This window comes from Pan troglodytes, chromosome 4 (assembly GCF_028858775.2).
Source record: "Pan troglodytes isolate AG18354 chromosome 4, NHGRI_mPanTro3-v2.0_pri, whole genome shotgun sequence".
Taxonomy (NCBI): Eukaryota; Metazoa; Chordata; class Mammalia; order Primates; family Hominidae; genus Pan; species Pan troglodytes.
In genome coordinates, this window is record NC_072402.2 from 151320728 (window position 1) to 151344946 (window position 24219).

At 40.7% G+C, this 24219-nt stretch overlaps 1 protein-coding gene across 14 annotated transcripts in view; it reads left to right on the plus strand.

Moving 5' to 3' along the window:
* GRIA1 (glutamate ionotropic receptor AMPA type subunit 1) overlaps nucleotides 1-24219 on the plus strand; it is a 343495-nt gene that overhangs the window by 153096 nt on the left and 166180 nt on the right. For 12 of the 14 annotated variants that reach the window (XM_063811598.1, XM_054684728.2, XM_054684729.2 and 9 more), the window contains 3 exons: nucleotides 10036-10275; nucleotides 13428-13612; nucleotides 18909-18962. In XM_063811598.1, the coding sequence (XP_063667668.1) occupies nucleotides 10101-10275; nucleotides 13428-13612; nucleotides 18909-18962 (414 nt within the window). In that variant the 5' untranslated portion in view covers nucleotides 10036-10100. The remainder of the gene's footprint in view (nucleotides 1-10035; nucleotides 10276-13427; nucleotides 13613-18908; nucleotides 18963-24219) is intronic. The other 2 variants (XM_054684730.2, XM_054684732.2) reach the window with 1 other exon arrangement.

The window sequence follows — 24219 nt, forward strand, 5'->3', positions numbered from 1 at the left end:
GGGGATGGAGTAGCATGGTTTATGGCACAGGCCATGGAGTAGGACAGAACATTATTTATATCCCAGCTCTGCCACTCACCACATGAATGACTCGGAGAAGATTAATTAATCTCCCTGAACTTCAGCTTCCTCATGCATGAAATAGGAAAAAGAAATTAAAGGGTTATTGTGAAGAGTAAGTGATAAAATGCATGTGAAGTGCCAAGAATAGAATTTGGAACATAGTAAACACTCAATAGGTGATATAAATACAATAATAAATAAGAAGAAGAATGGTACTTTTCTAAGTAGTACTAGCTTCTCAGAACAAATAGACAGTTGGGAGTGACTACTGTGCAAACATCATGTGAGGTAGGAGGTTCTACTTATCATTAATAATGCTCTGGACACCAGGTTTTGCATATTCCAGGCACATGTAAATTAAATACACTTTAAAATGGAGTTGTTTAGACAGCTGTCTAGGCTTTTTTCTAGGCCAATAGTCCTTCAAGACCAGGTACCTTTCTGTACTAACAATCCATGACTCTATGACTGTTCTTAGGTGAAGTGATAGGTCAAGGAGAACAGCATACATGTTGAGTCACTCTATGGACCATCCCTGAAAGATCCTCTTCTCATAATAACACGTGGGTACACAGTGATGCTAAGGAGTTTGCCATATGGGGTGAAAATGCTCTCATTTTGAACCCATTCAACATCTTCAGGGTTGAGTTCTGTAATGGGATGTAAATCTTCTTTCCTGGGGAGAAATGGCTGAGGAGACTGGGTGTTGTAGGTGGAATACATTAAGGCTGGTGGGGTTTGAGTGGCAGCCCAAGAGCACAGCTCTCATTCTCGGTTGGCCTAAGCTAACAGGGAGTGATCAAGTTCAGTGGACTGAAGCACAGGGGAGTATTACGTATCTTCCAGACCTGTGGATGCTAGATGGGCAACCTAATTTAGAGGAATATGAAACAAGTAACAGCATCATGCAATTTTGGTTATTCCCTACCTAGCTCTTTATGAGTTATTGTTCATTATATTAGCAGAAAAATGAGGATTTGGAGAGCCTCTTCCTTCAAGGGAGCTTACATCTCAATTTCAGGTGAAAAGGCATAAATACACAAAAAGTTACTTGATAATATAAAATAAAATAATCAATTCATTCAGTGCAAGACATGTCATGAAAGAAAGATGGGTCAACTTAGTATCCAGAGATTAAAATAGGTAAATGACTTGCATTCATTCATTTATTCTCATATTCATTCATGTCCAAAAATATTGTGTAGTCATTATGGGAACCCTTCAAAGGGATATGAATAATAATATAAGCTTTATGAGGGCAAAGGCATCATCTGTCTTATTTACCACTCTATTCCACAGTGTCTAGCCCGTAGAGGAAAGACAAGGACTGAGTTAGACATAGATCCTTATTTAATACTCAGTGTTTAGATGTATGTAGTTCCTAACACATTTGTGGACATTTATGGAGCTCCTAACATGATTTTGGGCTCTAATTTATGAAATACTGCAATCAGACATTTAGTAGACATCTGTTGGTTTGATACGCCCAGCATGCATCTCCTCTCTGTTCATAGCACCTTAATTTTCCTCTGGCTGGTAGCTTAGTAACGTGGATAGTTGTTCTGCTTTCCTTGACCCAGGGGCGGCCCATGCCTAAGCAAGGCTAATCTTGAACTGTACAAACAGTTATCACAAATGGCTGGAGCAATGGTGAGACTCTAAAGAGACTGTCCATGAAATGCTGACATCTAGATTTCTAGAGCTGCTGCAATTTCTGTCTTATATGAGGCACTTTTTCACCTGGGGCTTCCTCATATCCTTCCAAAATTCTGTTCTTACAAATTACAGAACCTAAACTAATAAAGCATGGGTGTTAGATAAAAAATTGATAAGACGCACACATTTTTATGTACATTTAAAAGATGGGTGGAGACTTTCAGTTTATAGCTAGGAGTAGGGAGGTGTAAGGGTCTTTATGAAGGAGATGGCGTTTGAGCTTAACTTTTAAAGAATGGAAAGGATCTGCAAAGATCCTTAAAGAAAGAAAGCAGGAGGCAGGAGGCCTGTGCAGGCTGGAGCAGGGGCATGAGTGTAGGCCCAGAGCCTACGGCCGAGAAACAACTGAAAAACAGCCACGTCTGTGCTGGAACTCAGTGAACTCACTGAGCATCCCATGTCTGTCGTGCCATTACACTTAAGTCAGATGTTCCTGTTCCCATTTTCTAGCTTATCCCACTGAGTCACAACAACCTTCCCCTCCATTGTCTCTCATCCATGGACTGGACTTGAGCTATGGGATGTTAGAGAGGAAAGGTCTTGTGAGACCAGCTAGGACTGACCCTCTTAGGCCAAAGTGATGCTAGAGCCCTCCAGGCACCCATGCCACACATGAAGTGCCAGATACCTTAGAAGAGCTCAGTTTTACTCAGAGAGCTATGTGATCTCTTTCTCCTCACCTGCATCTCTACTGCTTTCCTCCTTTCCCCCTATACTGTGTCCACATGGGCCTTCTGTTTCTCAAGCTCTTCAGTCTTGTTCCTGAGCCTCATTCAGAGCCTCTGTTCCATTCCTTCTGCCTGAGACTGCTTCTTTAGCCTTTAGTCTGGCTGGCTCCTTCTTAGGGTTCATTTCTCAGCTCCAGTGCTAGTGACACAGAGAGGTCTCCCTGACCATCCTGTCTAAAATAGTCCTGCCAGTCACTCTCACATCATCCCGTTTTATTTTCTTTGTAATATTCGCAGCATCCAAAATGGCCTTGTTTATTCACATGTCATCTCTCTCCCTCTCTAGAGCCTAAGCTCCAAGAGAGCAGGGACTTATCTTTTTATCCAGTGATGTATACCCCTAGCACCAGCTTGCTGCCTAGCATACACTACACATTCAGGAAACTTGTTGGATGGGTGAATGATTGGGCAGAAGAAAGATGGAGAGAAGAAACAGAAAATTTCAATCTGTAGGACCTCACATCCCCAGTGAGTACAAAAGTTCTATTACAGGTACTTCACCAAAACAAAAAAAGTTTGAGAAACACTGATTTAGTTTAAACTCTGTTATCCAGAGAGGAAAAATGCAGCCCAGAGAGGAGAAGGGGCTTGTTCACAGACGTGCTTCTTTGCACTTACTTCTCCACAGTCATGTCAGGCACCTGAAGATTTTTATAAGGGAAGCTCCAGTTGATCAGTCTGTTTGCCCTGGCCCCCTGCCCTTGGTTACATATGTCAGCCCACAGGGTGAGTCTAAATTCCAGGACCAGTGAGCCCAGCCTTGTTCTAATTCTTAGCCTCGTATGCAGTACCACATCTCATTGGCTTTCAATGCCTAGTAATTAAGACCCATGCTTAATAATAAATACACAAATATGACCTGGGAGGATGGCTTTTCTTCCACATCTCCTTTTGCAGCCATCTTCCAACTGGGCATCAGGGCCTGGATGAAGAAAGTTCTTGTGAGTCTCAAATGAATCCAAAACCAAAGTGAAATGCTACATTGACACATGACACAATGACCTAACTTCTCCAGCCCGGGCAAGGCCCTTGGCAACCTAGTCCCCACCCATCTCCAACTCTGTGCCATACCCCGACCCCAGTCATACTGGTGTTTCTGGAGTTTCTCTGTTGTGCCCTTCTCTTTTATCTTGGTGCTTTGGATAAAGTGGTCCCTCTATCTAGACACAGGAACAAGGTGCTTAACACTGTGCCCGGCCTCTGCTAAAGGACCCAGTTAACACTGACTATAATAGCAGTTATGATCATTTATCCTGTGGCTGATCCCTTTATTACTCTCTCAAATCACCCTTTATTTTCCTTAATGTAAAACTCACTGAACACTTGCTTAAGCTCTGTGAAGGTAGAAAACATGTCTGTCTTGTGTAATTGTGGTACCCCAATTTTCTGGCAATATTAGTTTCTGGTGCCAATAAATATCTGTTGAATTTACTAAATAAATGATAACATTGTATCTAGTAAATGACAGACACCCTGGATGTGTCTCAGAATCCTAAGTAAATGTGATATTGTTTAAGGGCTTTGGGATGATTTATATCTATTATGGTAATTCTTTGCATGTCAGCATTATATCTACGATACAAGAGAATATAAAAAGGGATGGACAGGCACTCTTATTGTCCTCTGAGTGATGGAAATAAAGCACATCCTTTGATGTCACAACATTAGAGTAAGATGATGAAGAATGTGATTCCCACCAATAAGGATAGAATTATTCCAGGAGGGGAATGAGTGCCTGAAAGTCCCCCCATTCACACATACTTTTGATCTCCCTCCCCTAAAATGAAGCTGTCCTGTCACCTCATTATCTGCTATTTACAATGATGCTGCCACATTCCCAGGGACAGGAGCCAAGGAGAAATGTCGGTGTGAGAGGCCTTAAATGAAGTGACAATAAAAAAGGAGTTGTTAATGCCAGGAGTTCCCTCCCTGGGAGAGAGCTGTCAGGGCCAGTGCCCAGGGCTGGGAGATTTATTGATACTAAGTGGATGGTGCCCTAACCAGGAGTGATTATCAAAGAGGTTTGAGTGAGGTGAGGATAGAATTGGACAGCCCGCGCCGTGCAGTGCGTGGGTTTTCCTGCTCTCACTGGTTCCTGCCCTCCTGCTTCCCCAAGAGGGAATTCCTGGCCTCGTCTTTTACTCACTCTGATTGTTGGACACGCTCTGCTACAGAGTTTCTTGGAGGCAGGGCCCTCAGAATCTGACACTCTGGCAGGGCTCCCTGAATGCTCTCTCTATCTCTGCCAGGCCTTTGCTGTTGCTGTTCCTTCTACCCATATACAGTACTCTTTATGCACACGTAACTGTACCAAAACCCCTCTCCTGGCTGATTCCTCCTTATCTTTCAGTGTCAAAGCTGGCACTTCCTCTTGGAAGCTTTCTTTGAGGTCCCCAAAGGCTGGGGTTAGGTGTCCCTGCCTGCTGAACTCATCCTTAACATAGCATGTAGACTGAATTGCTATTGCCTACATAGTTGTCAGTCTCTCCCATTGTCAAAGTGACAATCCCAAAGTGGTTGGGGATGGGCTTGTTTACCACTGTATCTCCATTGCCTAACATAGTGTCTTCACAAGTGCCAGATACTGGGTGTCAAATGGTGGGTGGATGGATAGATGGACCAAAGAATAGGTGTGTATGTGTATAGACTTCCCAGGGATGAGACAGGAATACATCAAACATACCACTCAATTTTATTTGCTTATATTTCAATAGATTCTAATGTAGTAATGCCTCTTTATCTGGCATCAGGGGAAGACAGTGTGCTACATGAGAGGATTTTCCAGAAACTGAAGCTGACCCATGTCCCAAGACTATTTCAAACATCCATGACATATCACAGACATTAAGGACTCAAGCTCTGTCATCAGACTGGTAGAGGTCATCTCTCAACTTGCCTTGTGCTGTTTCTAGACCTCACTTCTCCAATTTGAAACCCACCTCAGGGAATGAAAGGAGTTAATGTAGGGAAATGTCCTTGGCACAGTGTCTGGCACTTGGCAGGTGTTGAAGTATCAGCTCTTAATTATTACTATCAGAAAGCATTACAGGCCAGTCACAGTGGCTCACACCTGTAATCCCAGCACTTTAAGAGGCTGAGGTGGGAGGATCGCTTGAGACCAGCAGTTCAAGACCAGCTTGCGCAACATAATGAGATCCCAACTCTACAGTTTGGAGCTGCAGTGAGCCATGATGGCACCACTGCACTCCAGCCCAGGTGACAGAGCCAGACCCTGTTTCAGAAAAAAAAAAAAAAAAAAGAAGAAGAAGAGGAAGAAAGAGAACACCATATTCAAGTGCTTTCTAAATGGCAAATACTGCGTTTCATCCCAGCAACATGATGGAAGTCTGTGCATTAACCCAGTACACACAGAGTTCTGATTCTGAAAAATGCCCCATCTCTTCTCTCCTACTTGTCATATCTGACAATGTAGTCTCCATCTCTGGCTCCCTTTCTAGTCTGCCTCCTTTCATCTCTCTACTGGGTAACTTATTCACATAGCAGGTTAAAAGTTGTGTCTTAACACTTAAGACTCCAAATGCATCTATTCAGAAGTCACAAAGGTAAATCTGTTCAGGAAAGTGAGATATGGGCTGAGGCACAACTCCTGCAGAGTAGTGATCTTTGCAAAGAGGTAAGAAAAGCAGGCTGCAGGCAGGAGGGGGACAGTTAGTGCAGGATCCCAGGATTTTGTTACAAGGGAATCCAAGAACTCAGAGACTTACCTGCCTACTGGATTTGAAAAAGTGCACTGGGGGTTGCTAGAATTTGACTAAATAACTAAAATATTGTCGAATCAGTAAACATTTTCCAATCAATTAGACTAGACTCTAGAATGTCAGAGTCTGAAAGGGCATTAAACATTATAGAGATCAAACAATCATGTCACAGATGGGAAAGCTGAGGCCTAGGAGAGTGTGGGATTTACTTAAAGTCATACAAGTACTCTGTAATGATAAAACCAAAAAGAGAATCGTCCAGGTCTTCTGACAGCTAGCCTAGTACTTTGTCTACAGAACCATGTTATCTCTTCTGATTGAATATTGGTTGTGACAGATTCAAAGTAGATATAATACCTCACAACTACTAATTATATTTATCAACATTTAACCAATGACTGCCTTCTCCCACAGGCCTTGGGCCTATAGGGTCTGTCTGTCTGTTTCTGTCTCTCTCTCTTTCTTTTTCTTCCTCTCTCTCTGCTGTTGCTTAGGTTTGGCTGAAGTGTAGAAATGGTCTGACAGTCAGGCACTGAGCAACTCTGGGAGCCAGGGTTCACTCAAGTAAATCCAGGCCAGGCTACCTCCAAGCCATGCTCTTTTAGGGAGTAGTGGGTAAATGCACCCTCTTAGCCTTAGAGGCAAAAGCACTCTATTTAAGGTAAGAGATGTTTGCAGAAGGGGAAAATGAGGAGATAATTTGAAGGGGAAAATGTCCTGGCCTCCTGTGTGTCTAAGGATTTGTTGTGTCTGCCTGCTCCCATTTCATCCACCCCCATCTCACCCTTTCCTACTTCACTTCTAAAGTCCTAGCAAGAAACACCATCCATGAGGGCCCCAGAGGCCCAACTAAACGTGTGAAACCAAGTAGGTGACATGAGGGAATAGATCTGGATCATAAGATTTATATCCTGTAGGATAATATTTTATTGCAGCAAGGGGAGAGAAGAGATCCTAAAAATACTGTAGAGAGTATATTATAATATTTTAATGAGGTTTATGTGATCCCCATATACACTTCACCCTGGATGATGGATTGTGCATTTTGACAAATCTATATTTAACATTGGGAGAATAATATGTGATGTATGCTTCCTGGTAGAGAAATCATATTTATGGAAATCTTTATTCTAGTTATTATAATAGACATTTAAAGACAGTGCCTATTGTGGGCTGTGGATACATAGAGTGTCCTCATTAGGGTGGAGGAGAAAATAATGTGAGTGGCAGAGGATAAATGGCTACCTTAGAAGACAGCAACCCAGCCAGGGGAGCAACTGGTTCAGGGTGACACAACAGTCACATCTCTGGTTGGGTTCAGCTCCTCCTCAGCCCCTGCTGCAGGTCATATGCCCTCATCAAGCACTCATCATTCATTTATTTATCAAATATTTATTAAGCATCTACCATGTCCCAGACACTCTGCTGGCTTTTGGGCACAAAGAAGCATGTCCTAATTTTCAAGGAATTCACATTGACTAAAACAGCCACACGTATATACAAATAAACAAAGAAAATTATTTTAGATTAATTAAAGAATGGGAAATAAGACAGAGTGATGAGATACAGACTGATGAGGGGTCACTATTTAGAAGAGGTGATGAAGCAAGATCTATACAGAGAGGTGAGATTTGGGCTGAGGCACAACTGCTACAAAGGGTGATGTTTGCAAAGAGGTAAGGGAAGAGCATTGCAGGAAGGAGGGGAACAGCTGGTGCAGAGTCTCCCATGCAGAATGAGCTTGGAGCCCAGAGGAAGAGAGTGAAAGCCAGTGTGGCTACAGCAGACAGCAAGGAGAAGACGGGTGTAAGTTAGGTGAAGTCAGAGGAGCAGGCTATTCATGCTCTGTGTGATGGTCAGATGTTGAGACTTTTCCTGTGTGCAATGGGAAAACTTTGAGTGGATTTGCACAAGGAGAAAGAACAATGTGTTTTGTTTGTTTTGTCTTTGTTGTTTAAATAAGATCTCTCTGGCTTCTGGGTAGAGAAGTGATTTTGTCACTGAAAACCAAATGTCCTAAAGCTCAAGGCCATGAACACCACCTTCAGATACCAGGAGGGCTATAGAGTGGGTCAAGAGCAAGAATTGTGTGAAACCAGAATCTCAGTAACTAGAAGTATGCAAGCAGATGTTAATGATCACCTGCCAGGTTTCCTGCAGATGGTATGCTGGTTTTCAGTGGGAGTAGGACAGATGGGTTATATGGTTCAGCTGCAATCTTTAAGAGATTATGACCTTTAAAGCCCATTTTCTCTAGGGACTAACAGAAAACGGAGACTCACAGTAGACAATTAGGTACCACTGGTTAATTGCATTCTTTATTGCAGCATGGGCCAAAAGATTTTCAATAACATTTCAAAAGTATTCACCAAAAAAGGTCTTGGAGGCAAATAGATTTGACAAAATCTGGGATAAAAATGGGTAGAATTCCTCACAATCTTTTATGCAGCTAATGTGAAGTATGAAACTCTAAAACAGGGACAAAGTATGCACCATTTCCCAAATGTATTTGACCAAAGAAGACTTATTTTTTAAGGAGCATCTTGTGGGGCTATAGTTTCATGAAACCTTCTGGGCAGTGGTCGCATACTGTAATTTGAGATCCCATACACAGTGGCAATGTGGGGTTCTGGAAACAGGTGATATGGTAAAAAGAGTAAAGGATCTAAAAGCATTAACTTTTTTATCTTAAAAGAAAAAAATAATAATACCTAAGTCACAAGGATGTGATGAGGACTAAATAGCCTAATATATGTAAAAGGACCACAAAGCACTCTAAAATACTGTTTTCATGACAAGGATGAATGACTTTCCTCACCATCCACCTTGGAAGGGCAATTTTTAGGCATTGAAGATGGCCTTGGGGTTGGTCTCACTGGGGCAAAGATTATGAACTCTCATCCTATATCATATAGTAAAACAAAGTTTAGGAGCTGACTGACTTGGAGTTTAATCCCATGACCTTGGTCTTATTAGCATTGTATTTTAATTAGAAGTATAATCAACCACAAACCAGGATTGGCAACTGCATTGGGATCCTACAGAATCGGTCCTGTGGGTATGTTCTCACAGCTAAGCTATTACTATGGCTGATACACTGGGGGGTCTGAAAATCAGCTAGCAAGATGTACAAGCACAAAGTGAACATTAGCAGACAAATGAACACTGAGAGTTGAGGGCTAGACTGGGAAAATCCACACTTGTTTTCTTAAACGTGTATCAGCAGCAATAGCTGGATTCTTCCTGTAGCACCTTTTTATGCTTTGCCTTTAATTGATAGACAATGTGAGGGAAAGATCGTTAGATTAAGAGTCAAGAATATCTGCCCAAGTCATATGTCCTAGCTGTGCTACCTTGAATATGTTCATTAAATTTCTGAGCCTTGGTTTCTCCCCTTTAAAAAAATGACCCAGTCATCCCTTTCTAGCCTCAATAGGGTCATTGTAGAGACCAAGTAAGGTAATAGATGAAAGTGTCTTATATACATGGCTACTGTAATTAATAACCATTACAACTTCTGGCTTCTAATAGATATCTAATAAAATTGGATTTATGCAGATGAATGAGGCATCGAACAGGTGAATGTGTGAGTGGGGTAGTTAGATGGGTAGGATGGATGGACAGTTGGATAGACTGGTGTGTCGAAAGGATGAATGGATGGATTGGTTTGTTGGATGGGTAGATGGATAGATGACAGCTGGGTGGATAATTGATGGGTTGGATGGATGAACTAGTGGATGGATTCATTTTGGAGTCGTCTGACCACTTTTTGCAGTCTTCTATTCATTAATCCTTCTCTTCTCTTGTAGTCTGTTCCCAGTTCTCCAAAGGAGTCTATGCCATCTTTGGGTTTTATGAACGTAGGACTGTCAACATGCTGACCTCCTTTTGTGGGGCCCTCCACGTCTGCTTCATTACGCCGAGCTTTCCCGTTGATACATCCAATCAGTTTGTCCTTCAGCTGCGCCCTGAACTGCAGGATGCCCTCATCAGCATCATTGACCATTACAAGTGGCAGAAATTTGTCTACATTTATGATGCCGACCGGGGTAAGCCAAGGGTTAGGGGAGGGAGACTTTTGAGGGATGGAGAGAAAATTACCAGCAGAAAGGAGAATGATGCCTCACTGCTTCCCTGAAAAATATGGGAAAATTATCCAAAATGCTTTATTTCTGAGAAATCTGACTGATTTATCAGTAGCTGACCTCTAATTCAGTTTGGAAACGCATTCTGAGAATAATTCTCTTAATGCACCATGTCACTCTACAGCTCACTAAGCTTTCATGGCTCCTGAGTCCAAACTCAATGCAAAAGGACCTCAGACTTTGGAGTCAGGCAGATCTGGATCTGAAACCTAGGTTCTGTCCTCTCCAGCTGTTTGACTTTGGACAAACTCTCTCTGCCTCAATTTCAGCATTTATATAATGGGGGTAAAATTCTCTATGCCTTCATTTTCTCATGTCTATAATGAGGATAAAAACAATATCTATCTTATAAAGGTTTTGTGAAACCGAATGAGATGACTATGAAGTGTTCAGTGCCTGCAACATAGTAAAAACTCAAAATTCTTTCTCTGTTTTAGATGTTATCATCATCATCATCATCCTCATCATAATCTTCATCCTTCTCTGGGCTTTCTAATTCTTCCTCCTTTGAATTTAACATCACATTTTCCAAATGTTTTCTATACTTTTTCTTCTCTATGTCTTTACTCATGTTATTCCAGTTTTCTGGAATGCACTTCCCTTCTCCAATTTACATCTGTAAATCCTTCTCCTCTTTTGCAGGATGTCCCTATTCCCCAATTCTCTGGATGGGAGCACTCTCTCCAACTCCCGTGATGTTTGTCTTGTACTGTCCTACCTTCTCATTGTATACTATATAGTCTTGTAATAATTTATTCACTACTGGTGTAAACAAATAAATGGGTCATGCAAGACCTGAAAGGTGAGACAGAGGAGTACAGTACTGATGTGGTTGCCTGCAGGGAGTCTTAGAAAACTTTTGAGTTGGAGAGAGGTTTGTGAAAGTGATTTTTCAGGCAGTTAGGCAAGCGTCGTTCAGATGAGAAGGAGCCAACAGAAGAAACCAGGAACACCCTATTTTCTTTGATTTTCTCTTCACTGTCCCCACTTTGATGACTTCCCTTCTCAGACTGCGACTATTGCAGGGGTCACCTGGAAGTCTATTTCAGGACAGCTTTGCAGCATAATGTAGCTGGAGGCCCGGAAGTAATAAAGCCAGAAAAATGTACCTTTGCTTGTGGGAGATCATCTCTGGGGTCAGCAGAAGCACCCACACTCTCAAAAGAGCTCCACCTACCTCAGAACTCAGAGCTCAGAGCCCTGCCATTTGTCAGCTGTGTGACCTTGGACTAATGACTAAATCTCTCTAAGCCTCAATTTCCACACTATAAAATAGGGATAATAATAGTATCTACCTTGAAAGATTAAGTGGATTAAAACCAGTAGAACAGTGCCAGACACACAGTACATTTTCAGTAAATGTTAGTCTCAAACTCACCAAACAACTTGCACTGAAAAGGAAACAAAGATAGGAAGGCATAGCAGAACCAATCTGCAGATGATTCTTGAGGCCAGATACCATATTGGTCACTGTGGAAGAGGTTAACTGTGTTACTGAAAGTCAGAAATGACATACATACAAAAAATTAATCCATGTAAGATCAAAATAATATCTGTGAATAATTAATAATGACACCCCCCCCCCCAAGATGTTCATGTTGCAATCACTAGAACCTGCAAATATGTCTATGTTACATGGCAAAGGAAAATGAAGGCTGCAGTTGGGATTAAGGTTGCTAAACTATTGACCTTTAATAGGGTAATTATCCTGGATTATGTTGGGGGGACACAATGTAATCACAAGGTCCTTAAATGTGGAAGTTGGAGTCAGAAGAGTCAGTGTCAGAGTGGTGCAATGTGAGAAAGACGACCACCATTACTGGCCTTGAAGATGGAAGGGGCCATATGCCAAGAAATGCAGGTAGCCTCTAGAAGTTGGAAAGGCAAGAGAGTGGATTCTTCCCTAGAACCTTTAGACACCAACATAGCCCTGCTGACACCTTGATTTTAGCCTGGGACACCTATCTCATGCATCTTACCTCAAGAACTGTAAGATAGTACATTTGTGTTGTTTTAAGCCAGTAAGTGTGTGATAACTTGTTACAGCAGCAATATGAAACTAATACACCATCTAATTCTCCAAGAAGAAACAAAGCAGCATTGAGTAATGGCCTCTCTACTCATTTAGCTATAGATCAGAAGAGAGTAGTTTAATTCAGGACACATTTTATTTATTTAGTTAGTTAGTTAGTTAGTTAGTTGAGACAGAGTTTCACTCTTGTCACCCAGGCTGGAGTGTAATGGCACGATGTGGGCTCACTGCAACCTCTGCCTCCCAGGTTCAAGCAATTCTCCTGCCTCAGCCTACCAGGTAGCTGGGATTACAGGTACCTGCCACCATGCCTGGCTAATTTTCATAATTTTTTTTAGTAGAGATGGGGTTTCATCATGTTTGCCAGGCTGGTCTCAAACTCCTGACCTCAGGTGATCCACCCACCTCGACCTCCCAAAGTGCTGGGATTACAGGCGTGAGCCACTGGGCCTGGCCTGCCAGGACACATATTAAACACCTACTGTGTGAGAGACAAAGTATTAGGTATTAAAGATACTATATTAAACATTCACAAATTTGATCAGCAGTCATTAGGTGACCATTTAGATGCTAGGTTGGCACATTTAATAAGCAGTTACTGAGTGCTGAATAAAACTAACAGCTAATATTTATAAAACCCTTGCAGGTGTCAGGCTCTGCTATGTATCAAACATTCTCACTTAATCCTCATAATGACATTATGAGGTGAGCATTATTTACACCACACTTTACCTTTGAAGAAGCTAAAGTTTGAAGAGGCTAATGAGCCTGCACAAGGCCATTTAGCCATATGTTGGATTTGAGCCTCAGATTGTTTTTTAATCACTAGTTCTACCATCTATGTTCAGAAACACAGTGTCTGATCTCACAGAGTTCAGAGTTTTGCAGCCAGAGAAAACTAGAACTGAGTTTGGCAGAAGAGTGGGTTTGGGGGTAGCCAGGGGAGGTAGGTGCCTGATGGGAGTGGGTGGTGCCCACAAATCCTGATTGTCTGTCATTTCTCTTCTACTCATCTGAACTTTAGGCTTATCCGTCCTGCAGAAAGTCCTGGACACAGCTGCTGAGAAGAACTGGCAGGTGACAGCAGTCAACATTTTGACAACCACAGAGGAGGGATACCGGATGCTCTTTCAGGACCTGGAGAAGAAAAAGGAGCGGCTGGTGGTGGTGGACTGTGAATCAGAACGCCTCAATGCTATCTTGGGCCAGGTAGTGAAAGCAGCAAGGGCTCAGGGTGGGTGCGGGAGGTGATTCAGGAATAGCCAGACACACTTTTGCCTTGGGTGTTATAAAGAGGGTTATAAAGAGGGTTCTTGACTAGGTGAGACTAAAAGACCTCCATCTCATTTTCTATAATTCGCAAAATTTAATTCTGAAATAGCACAAACAATGGGAGCCTTGACATAGGGCTTCAAATGGTTCTCAGACCTGTTAACTCCAATGTATCCCTTTATTGTTTAAAAAAAAAAAAATGCTGGATGCAGTGGTTCAGGCCTGTAATCTCAGCACTTTGGGAGACTGAGGCAGGTGGATCACCTGAGGTCAGGAGTTCAAGACCAGCCTAGCCAACATGGTGAAACCCTGTCTCCACTAAAAAAAAAAAAAAAAAAAAAAATTAGCTTGGTGTCGTGGCATGTACTCATAATCCCAGCTACTCAGGAGGGTGAGACAGTGAGGCAGGAGAATGCCTTGAACCTGGGAGGTGGAGGTTGCAGTGAGCCAAGATTGTGCTACTGCACTCCAGCCTAGGCAACAGAGCAAGACTCCATCTCGAAAAATAATAAAAAATAATAATGATAAATTACATTCCATTTTAGAGTTTATGAAATGTTATCATATTAGGAACACAGCTTATAGGGCCAAATTTCTGGGTTCGACTCTGGACTCTGTCACTCATGATCCAGGGTTTGGCATCTCATTCCTTTCACCTTCTCACCTGTTTTGAAAGGCTAAGGAAGCAGCAGCCACCTTTATTTCCATTGTTTCCTTGAACATGCCCTTCCCTTTGAGAAATCAATTGATAGTACATTCTTCTATAAACAGGCATTGTAACTTCAACAGTCTTGAGCTAGATCTCTCTAAACTGTGCTTCCCCTGGTCTCAAAACAGAAGCACATGCCCACCACAGAATTAGCAGGATTTTTTGTAGATTCCTTATCTTTTTAAACTACATTTATGTATTCAGATTCAGAGCTAGCAAGGTAGCAGACGTTGCAATAACTTTTGAACAATGTCATACAATAAAATTGATAGTTTTAGGTACTTGACAACATGACAAAGTTTGTTAATGGCCTTCAAGACCCCTGGGGCCCTCACAGAGAATCTTGGTACTAGGACAGCTATTACTCAGAGGCCTCAGCAATAGAACACGGAGAGAGTTTGAATGTTATGGATTCTTTAAGGCACTAACTGTTCTACTTTATGAAGTACAAATTTGGCCTTCCTTCTTGGAAAGAGAAACCCAGCAAAACTTGTTCCACTGAGAAGGAAGTTCACTGGGCCGGAGTCAGGGATTTGAATTGCAGTTTTCAATTCAGGCAGGATAAGATAATAGTTAAGAGCAGAGATAAAACCAGACTGGCTAGGGTTCAAATCCCAGCTTTAGTATTTACTGGCTTTGTGACCTTGACCAGGTTTTTAATCTTTCTACATCTCAAGTTCTTGATCTGTAAAATGGGCATCATCATCATAATAATAGCCACTTTTAGAGGGCTCTTGTGAGAATTAAAAGAATCAATATATGCGAAGCACTTAGAACAGAGTCTGCCCCACAGTAAGTGGTACAAGCAAGCATTTGCCTATTTTTGCTATTCCTAGTGCCTACTAGGACCAGCTTCTTGAGTCACTTTCTTCCTTGGGCATAAGTGAATCCATCTGTAAAATGTGAATGAAGGCCTCTGTTCTATAAAACTGATAAAAAGGCAAGATAACATAGTCGATGGAAAAAGTGCCAAATGATAATGACATATTAATAGACAGATGACCTATTGTATATTGTTCTATGGTACAGAGAGTAGCTATTACTACTATTTTTTTAGTGTGTATGGTATACCAGATACTATGCCAAGACCTTCCCATGCATAATCCTACTTCATTCCCACATCAACTTTGTAAAACAGCTTTTTTCAATTCCCCTATTTTATAGATGAAGAAAAGAGAGATTATACTTGCCCAACATCTCACAGCTAGCATATGATAAAAGCAGGAAGTCAAACCTATCTTGGTCTGGCCAAAGAGCCTAGCTTCTTAAAAATGCAACTTTTCTGCTTCTGCTATCTATAATTAACTCCTCTCTCAAAGGGCAAACTTGCGTTTTGTAAAGAAGTGACCCGTTTGTATGGGTATTTTAGATTGTAGCATATTGACATTTTTTAAAATTGTTTCATTCATCTATTTTGAAAAGTAAGACCAAAGAGTTGAAAGGATTTTACAGATCACTTGATTCTTTGCTTATGCTTACATTTTATAGATAGAATGACTGACGGTCAAATTGATTAAGTTATTTGCCTTAGACAAATAATGAATGACAGTAATGAGCCTACAACTTATATCTCTGACTTACAATCTCACACTTAGCATCATCCTGGACTATCTCACATTCAGTAACTGGGAACGTACCTGGGATACAGTTACATTCAGTAACTGCATACAGTCTAACACAAAATTTTCCACCTAATCTGAGGAAAAAAACAGTGACTCAAAATTCCAAATAGGGAATTAACTGCCTGTGTCTGTCTCCAGCCCCCACCCATCTAAGCTCGACGATGCCAGGGATTTTTGTTTTATTTTCTTCCCTGCTGAGTCCACAATCCCTTGGATAGTGCTTGACACCAAATAAAGTATTCAATACATTCTTTTCAGTGAATTAAAAGAATAAGGAATCAATGAAGCCTCTAAGAAAGTTCTTAAATGTAAGATAAATCTGGATTTCTATAGATAGCCATTGGCTGGATAAGAGCCTTTAAGATGGAGGAAAAGGCATGTCAGGAGGCCCAGAGGGCATGTGAGGGCTGGGTTTCATACTGCAGTTTTGCAGGCTGAGTGATGGATGCTGAGCGTCCACTGGAGAGGATGGCAGGAAGATAAACACACAATCAAGAATATCCTTGGAAACCATTAGAAAGAGTTTAGGGTTTATTCTGTAAACAATGGGGAGTCAGTGAAGGTTTGTGAGCAAGGAACAGGATTATTAGAATATAATACTTTATCAATATATGATGCCAAAGCATATAAAACAGTCATTAAGCACAAAATTAGTTAGAAGTGAGAGTAGACCAGGACCGGTTGAGGTTATCCATCACATCCCCCTATGTTATTGTCTTCATGGTGCTTGTACCTGCTGAAATCTTGTTCATTTATCTATTTATATATTGACCATCTGGCACCCTACTAAAATGTTAACTCAACTCAATGAGGGCACAGAGACCTTGCCTCACTTGCTCAATGCTGTTTCCCCAGCACATAGCATAGTGCTTGGCATATAATTTATGTTCAATAAATGTTTGTTGAATGGATTAATTAGTTAATCATAGAGGGTTTTACAGAGGAGTTGAGATTGGAGCTCAGCCATTAAGGATACGAACAATCAGAGAGAATGGGAGAGGCCATTTATACACAAATATTGTGAATGAAGGCAATGCATTGGGAATGAGCTTTGAAGTAATGGGGGTCAGTGAGGTGATGGACCCCTTGTGAAATTGCTTCTTACATTTATAACACCTTTCTCAGTTTGTTACCCTGTATATATTTATCTGTTCACCTATTTATTATGGATCTCCTCTCAATGAAGTGTAACCTCCAAGAGGGCAAGCACCATGCTTCTTTCACCTTTCCACTGTGTTGCCAATAGTGCTTCACCCATAGCAAGCTCTTAATACATATTTGTGAAAGGAAGGTATTAGAGGAGGGAAGGTCAATGTATAGGTTGGGGAATAGATAGATGGGAAGGTTGGTATCAGGTTGGATCATATGAAATTGCCAGTTTTTATAAGTCAAAAGTCATCAGTTATCAGCTGTTTCCTTTGTTTCAATTTGTACTTTCATCTTGTGGGGACAATATTTCTCCATTGCCTGAATGTGGTTGGTTTTAAAATATCATGTCTTTGCTGTTTTGTGTTTATTAGAAGCTGAATAGGTTCTTGATAAAGGTGTCTCATTGTTGAAAAGACAGCAAACCATTTGACAAGCAGATGAAAAAGTAACGAAGAATTATTAATAAAACTATCATCCCAATAGTATTTGAGCTCCGTGGTCTGGAATTTCACAATCTAACCACTATTTCAAAGAATTCACTGTGTGTGCTTGCATTTAATTATTCCCCACATAAAAAAATATGAGTCACTATGCACATACATCCAATTAAGTAGATGTCTGAATGTGGATTTTAATAACCTTGAAAATTTATTCAGTTAGAGAAGAAGCCCAAGTGCTTATCATCTGTTATATGTCTCCTTGCAACAGTGCAGGGGGAGAGACACCGAGCAGAGTACACTAACCCCAATTTGATGATTAAAAAAAATAGGGAATTAGATCTAGTTAATCTGCAGGCTGAGCTAGATCTAAAACCAAGGTCTGTAGTCTTAACCATTCATTATTAGGTGTGTCTCCTGCCCAAGCAAACTTCTGGGCAGTTCTTTCCACAAATATTTTTTCTACCTGTGATGATTAGGGATAGTCTGCATTTTGGGATAAAAGGGTATTCATTGACACTGGTTCTTAATGATTAACCATAATCAAACATCAAATGGAAAAGTTCACAGGAGTCAGGTCCCTGTTCTGATACTGCCACCAGGCTACTATCAGATCTGGGCAAAACATTTTCCCTCTTTTGGTCTTGACTTCCTATCTGTACAGTGAGAGTTTGGACCAGATGATCCTAACTTTCCCTTCCAGCTTCTAAGTTGGGCAATCCATTAATGTCGGAGTACCTAACTGATTCGGGGAGGAAGGCACAAAATTCAGAAAAAGAAAGAAGAGCATCTATATATGGTTCATGCAAGGAATTGAAGGTGAAGTCATCCACATACCCATCTGACCATTCATCCACCATCCATCTATTAACTCATCTGTCTTTCCAATCAGCGAATATTGTCATGACAGATTTCATGCAACATAAAATTCCCACCTAAAGAAGAATCTCCACATACAAGGAAGGTTTATGAAAGAAAGAATGCAGTGAGCATTTCAGATGGGTCCTTGGGGTTACAGTAACACCACTCTACCCTTGGAATCAGACAAAACTGATTTCAAATTCTGTATCTGCCACTTAGTAGCTGTAAGATTACAACTTACAGAGGTTATATAATAGGCAGTCCATGCCTCTTCCTTATTTGTAAAATAAGGATGCTAACAATGCCACCATCATTGGATGGTTGGGATATTGTAGTTCTAGTACTTAGGGTAGGGCACATTGTAAGCACTCGATATCAGCTGCCGTTATTACTGTTGTTGTCGTGGCTTTAACTGTTAGTATGATTAATGAGTCTCCACCTATTATGTTTTGTAGATTATAAAGCTGGAGAAGAATGGCATCGGCTACCACTACATTCTTGCAAATCTGGTGAGTAGAGCACTGCAGGCTCTCAGCTCAAGTCCTTTCCAGGTTTGGGGCCCTACCTTGCTTCTGTGGTCCCTGGCTGATGTGAACTGAGTAGGTGGAAGGGGCAATTCAGGGCTGTAATAATGAGTCTTGGCAATACTACATTTTTATCTTCTCCACATCCCACTCATCAAACCACAACACACTATTCATGAACCTCTAACCTTCCTTGGAAGACAGCATACTGGTGGGCATGGCTTTATCATCTTCACAATTCCAGCTTTAATTGGCTCTGCCCCCTGGCAATAGGGACAAAATCACCACATCTTTGAATTAATGCAAGATGTCTTGATCTTACTGGTTTGGGTCCTCCATTTTGACCCCAGTGATAGTTTTACTTCTTATAAATACATTTACATCATAATTACACTAGTATTGACAAAATTTTAACCAGAAACAACTTCCCAGCATGAACAATATTATGTCCATTTAGTTTATATTCACTTTTCTATATGGCATAGATAAGTTTGTTTTAATATATATATATATATTTGTTTTAATGTACTACAGATCATTGTATTGAGTGCTACTGTTTTTTATATTACAAAGAAAACAACTCATCAAATCATTTTTTGTATATATTAAATTTTACCTAGTAGCACATACCATTATGAGTTTTCTTTTGTAACCATTATTTCTGTCAAGTCTATTTTTTCTGGGTCATGTTTTGTACCTCCACCTTTTTTGTCATGAAGTTTAATTCTTCTAGCTTTTCTATCCAAAGCCAAATGTATTTTTATTTGGTGTTTAGCCCCATTTTTAAAGGCTTTATTGAGACATATTTTATAAAGCACACAATTCATCCATTTAAAGTGTACAATTAAATGGTTTTCAATATATTCACAAAGTTATGAAACCATCACCACAGTCTTATTTTAAAATTCTTCATCACTGCTAGGAGAAATCCCTTACCTATTAGCAATGACTCCTTATCATCCCCTAAGCTCCTCCAGCCCTAGGCAACCATTAATTTACTTTCTATCCGTATGTATTTGCCTGTTTGGAGCATGTCATATATGTGAAATCATACAATATGTGGTCATTTGTAATTGACTTCTTTCACTTAGCATAACATTTTCAAGTTTCACCCGTGTTGCAGCATGTATCAGTACTTGATTCCTTTTTATTGCCAAACAATATTTCATTATGAGCATATACCACATTTTCTTTATCCATTTTTCAGTTCATGCACATTTGGGTTGTTTTCACTTTTTGGCTATTATGAATAATGCTGCTATAAAATATTAGTGTACAAGATTTTCACTTTAATATATACCTAGGCATGGAATTACTGGGTGATATGATAACTCTATGTTTAACATTTTGAGGAACTCCAAAATTATTTTCCAAAGTGGCTGCATCACCCATCAAATTTTAATCAATAACAAATTTTTCCATGTGACAGTTTGAATGATGGCAAGTGTCTCTTAATGATAACTATTTCTACAGTTTATTATCCTGTTCTGTCTTTGCAATTTTCCATGTTTCCATTAGGAAGTGCTTTCTAGCTTTTTATCTATAACAAATTTTCAGGTTTTAACTTACTTAACTGAACATATAACTGGCTTCAGTTTTAACCATGTTATTTTGTGTTGATTATCTCTATGAGCAATAGTAATTGAACAAAGGATTAATATTTGTTACTCATTTCTGGAGTAAAGTCTGTTAGTAGAAATAAGGCACAGGGTGCATGAATCTAAAAATGTGACCAAAGCATCCTGCCTAATCCATAAATTCTGTCCTTCTTTCTGACCTGGTATCCAGCCTTAGATAGATCCCTGCCTTACTCTTCTTTCCCCTTCTTCAACTAACTTGTCTTGGCAATATTTTGGAGTGAGGACTTGAAATAAGAAGGGCTTAGAGAAGTAGGTTAATTTAGGCCCAGCTGTTAATGGCTAAATATATTACCTTTCTCAGAGGTATTTGCATTTTAAATGAGGGTGGCTCTCCAGACACTTTTGGGGAACCAAGAGTCTCACCCTCCAAAGACCATTTGCAAAAATGGAATTTTTGACTTCGGAGTGAGGAAAGCCCTTAACATCCCTTGACTCCCAGATCCTTAGTGCTAGAGTGGACTTAGGAAGTCAACTCCACTTAAACCTCACTTGTTTATAGGGAAACAACCAGCAAAGGGGTGTGACTTGGCCAAGGTCACACAGTGAGGCAGCACTAGAGCTAGGCCTGTCACCAAGGGTAGCAGGCAGTATTCAGGCCTTTTCTATAACTCCAGGTCATCTCTCAGTGAAACTTTGTAGGCACCCTGCTGCTTAAGAATACACAGAAGAATACATAGAACAAGAATACACAGAACAAGGGTGGGGATAGGCATAATTACCTCTCTGGGGTGAGATAGAAATTGCATGCCAGTGGCCTTAGAGACACTGAAAGACCCCAGGTAATTACATTGCCAGCCTCCATCTGTTGCCAAGTAACCCCTCAGTCACAGCATCACCAAGTCAACCTCTTGGGTTGTTGTATCCTTCTGATCTGCATTTTTCTTCTTCTGACCTAATGACCTCTCAAATGCTTACAACTGCCAGCTAATAGGATGAAAATTGCATATACCATCCAAATAAAAAAGACTTGCATGTTTCGATAGATTAGTTGATAATTAGGCTTCAAATTACTAATTAATTCAGTTTGAAACATAGTCGAGTATGTGGTGTGTTTTCTTCCCCCTTCAGAGGAATAATGCAATTCATAAGACGATAATTTTTAGAATTTCTGCCACATAATTAGCCTACTGCTGCATAGAACTGACCCACTCCTTCGGAATGTTTGTGATTAGGGTGTAATTATAGAGTTAGAGACCAAGGAAGGCTTTGAAAGGTTTAACAAAAGGAGGGAGCTACACTTTTATTTTACAGTTCTTTCTGTCCCTGTCGGAATGCATGAGCTTCAAAGTAGCCAGCAGCATTCTTTTAGCAGATAACTTCGGAGGAATGCTTCTGGGGTTCAAATAGCCACCTTTGAAGGGCTGCTGGAAGAGAGGAGGGGAGGAGATTGTAGGTTAGAGAAGAGAACTTATAGGCAAGGAGTCAAAACAAAACAAAACAAAACAAAAACAAACAAACAAAAAAAAAACCTTGTTTTTTGTCCAGATGCCACTCTTAGCTGGCTCTGTATTCTTGGACAACTCTCCAATCCTCAGTTTCCTCATCTGTCAATTGAGAACAATAATTCCTACTCTACCTATTCATAGTGTCACTGGGGAGACCAAATATGTTGCCAAATGCCACCATGCTTTAAAAAGTTAAAAGTGTTCTGCACAAATGGAAAATTCTTACTTCACATATTAAATCCACCCATCTGTACATATTCACATATGGTGTGTATGTACATATGCATATATATGCTTGCATATATATCCATATTTTATAGGAGAGATATGTATGTTTATTTCCATAGCATTGGTGTGGGCATAAGATGAACTTGAACCATGCAGAAATTGGAAAGCTATGCCACTATCTCTCACAGACGTGCCTGGGTCCTGGAACACACAAGTGCTGAGCCTGGCTGCCAGTGGTCCTCCAAACCCTAACACTGACTGTGCATTCACTCCCTGCTCTGAGACTGTGGGGAGTGCAGACATCTGGCAGCCAGAGTCCTCCAGAGTTGTAGTTCTTATCTTTGTGACTCACCAGAAGCAAATCTTAGACCAAATGAGTGTTTCTCAAAACAGAGGACCTGTGGACCTCTGTAGTGTTTCTGTAGAGCCAGTTTGGAAAATGTGGCACCAACAAGCGAATGCTTCAGTGCCACTGCAATTGCCAATATGAGTACCTAAACCATGGAGTAAATGGTCAGATTGTTATATTGGTATTTAGAATTTCACTGGAATGAAAGCACATATTTTAAAATTCTCATAGAGAACTAGAAGATTGGGAGAATTTACACAGGGTTCAGCAGACTCCTGTCTGAAAAATATTGAATTTGTTGGACAACATTGACCAGTGTGAACAATATGGTGCCTTCTAGAGGAGTAATAACAATAGTAATATCAACAATCTCTCTCATTTTTATACCATATTATAGTTTATGTGATATTTCTGTATGAATCATACTACCAGGTTTTGGATGTCATAATACTCCTATGAAGTAAACAAGGTGGAATTCATCATCCCCATTTTACAGATGTGGGAACTGAGGCTGAGACATTACATGACTGAGCTGCAGAGGAGAAAGACAGGAACCTAATTAATGGAGTTTGGCTGTCAGGAATATGACAAAAACCAAGAGATGTGGGCATAAGAATAAGATGATCAGGCTAACCTGATGCTGAGACACTTGAGTCACTGAATTAGAATTCCTTAAACCCCTAATAAATTACAACAATAATAACAATGGCAATAACTTCCACAATTGACTGATTGCTACATTCTAGACACTATGATAAACACTTAAATGCATGTCAATTAAACCTTCCCAATAGCCCTTGAGGTTGATATTATCCTCAGATGAAGAAACAGAGCTTCAGAAAGGTTGACTTTTCCACAGTCACAAAACATATAAAGTGATGGAGCTGCACTTCTCCTCAAGGGCCATGGAATCCCAAAATTTGTGTTCTTACTACCGTGCCATGTGAGTGCTGGGCAGGGAGAGTTGGGGAAAGAGTCAGGAAAGAGAGGGGGTTGTCCTGGACAAGACAGCTTGAGTTTAAATCTTGTCTACAGTAGCAGCAATAGATCTGACATTCCAACCCAGGCTCTCAAATTCCCATTGGACATCTGTCTCACCATTTACTCCATGGTTTAGGTACTCATATTGGCAATCGCAGTGGCACTGAAGCATTCGCTTGTTAGTGCCGCATTTTCCAAACTGGCTCTACAGACACACCACAGAGGTCCACAGGTCCTCTGTTTTGAGAAACACTCATTTGGTCTAAGATTTGCTTCTGGTGAGTCACAAAGGTAAGAACTACAACTACATTGATGGAGTTTTATTAAAATTATTATTTCTAGTGTGACAGAAGCTGAGGAAGAGATGACGGAGTTAGCCCATTCCAGGTCTTATCGGGGTACTTGGGAACCAGGACAGTTGGCCATTTCTGCCATGTGCTTGCAGATTAACTCCTGTAGAATGTTAGATTGGAAGTTTTAGTCCATTTGGCAGCTATTCCAAGCCCCCAGCCCCATGCTGCTGCTCCTCTGCGGGATCAGCCCTGAGCAGAAACTGTTCTTTAGTCTCCTTGCTCCCCTGTGGTGATAAATCTGTCGGC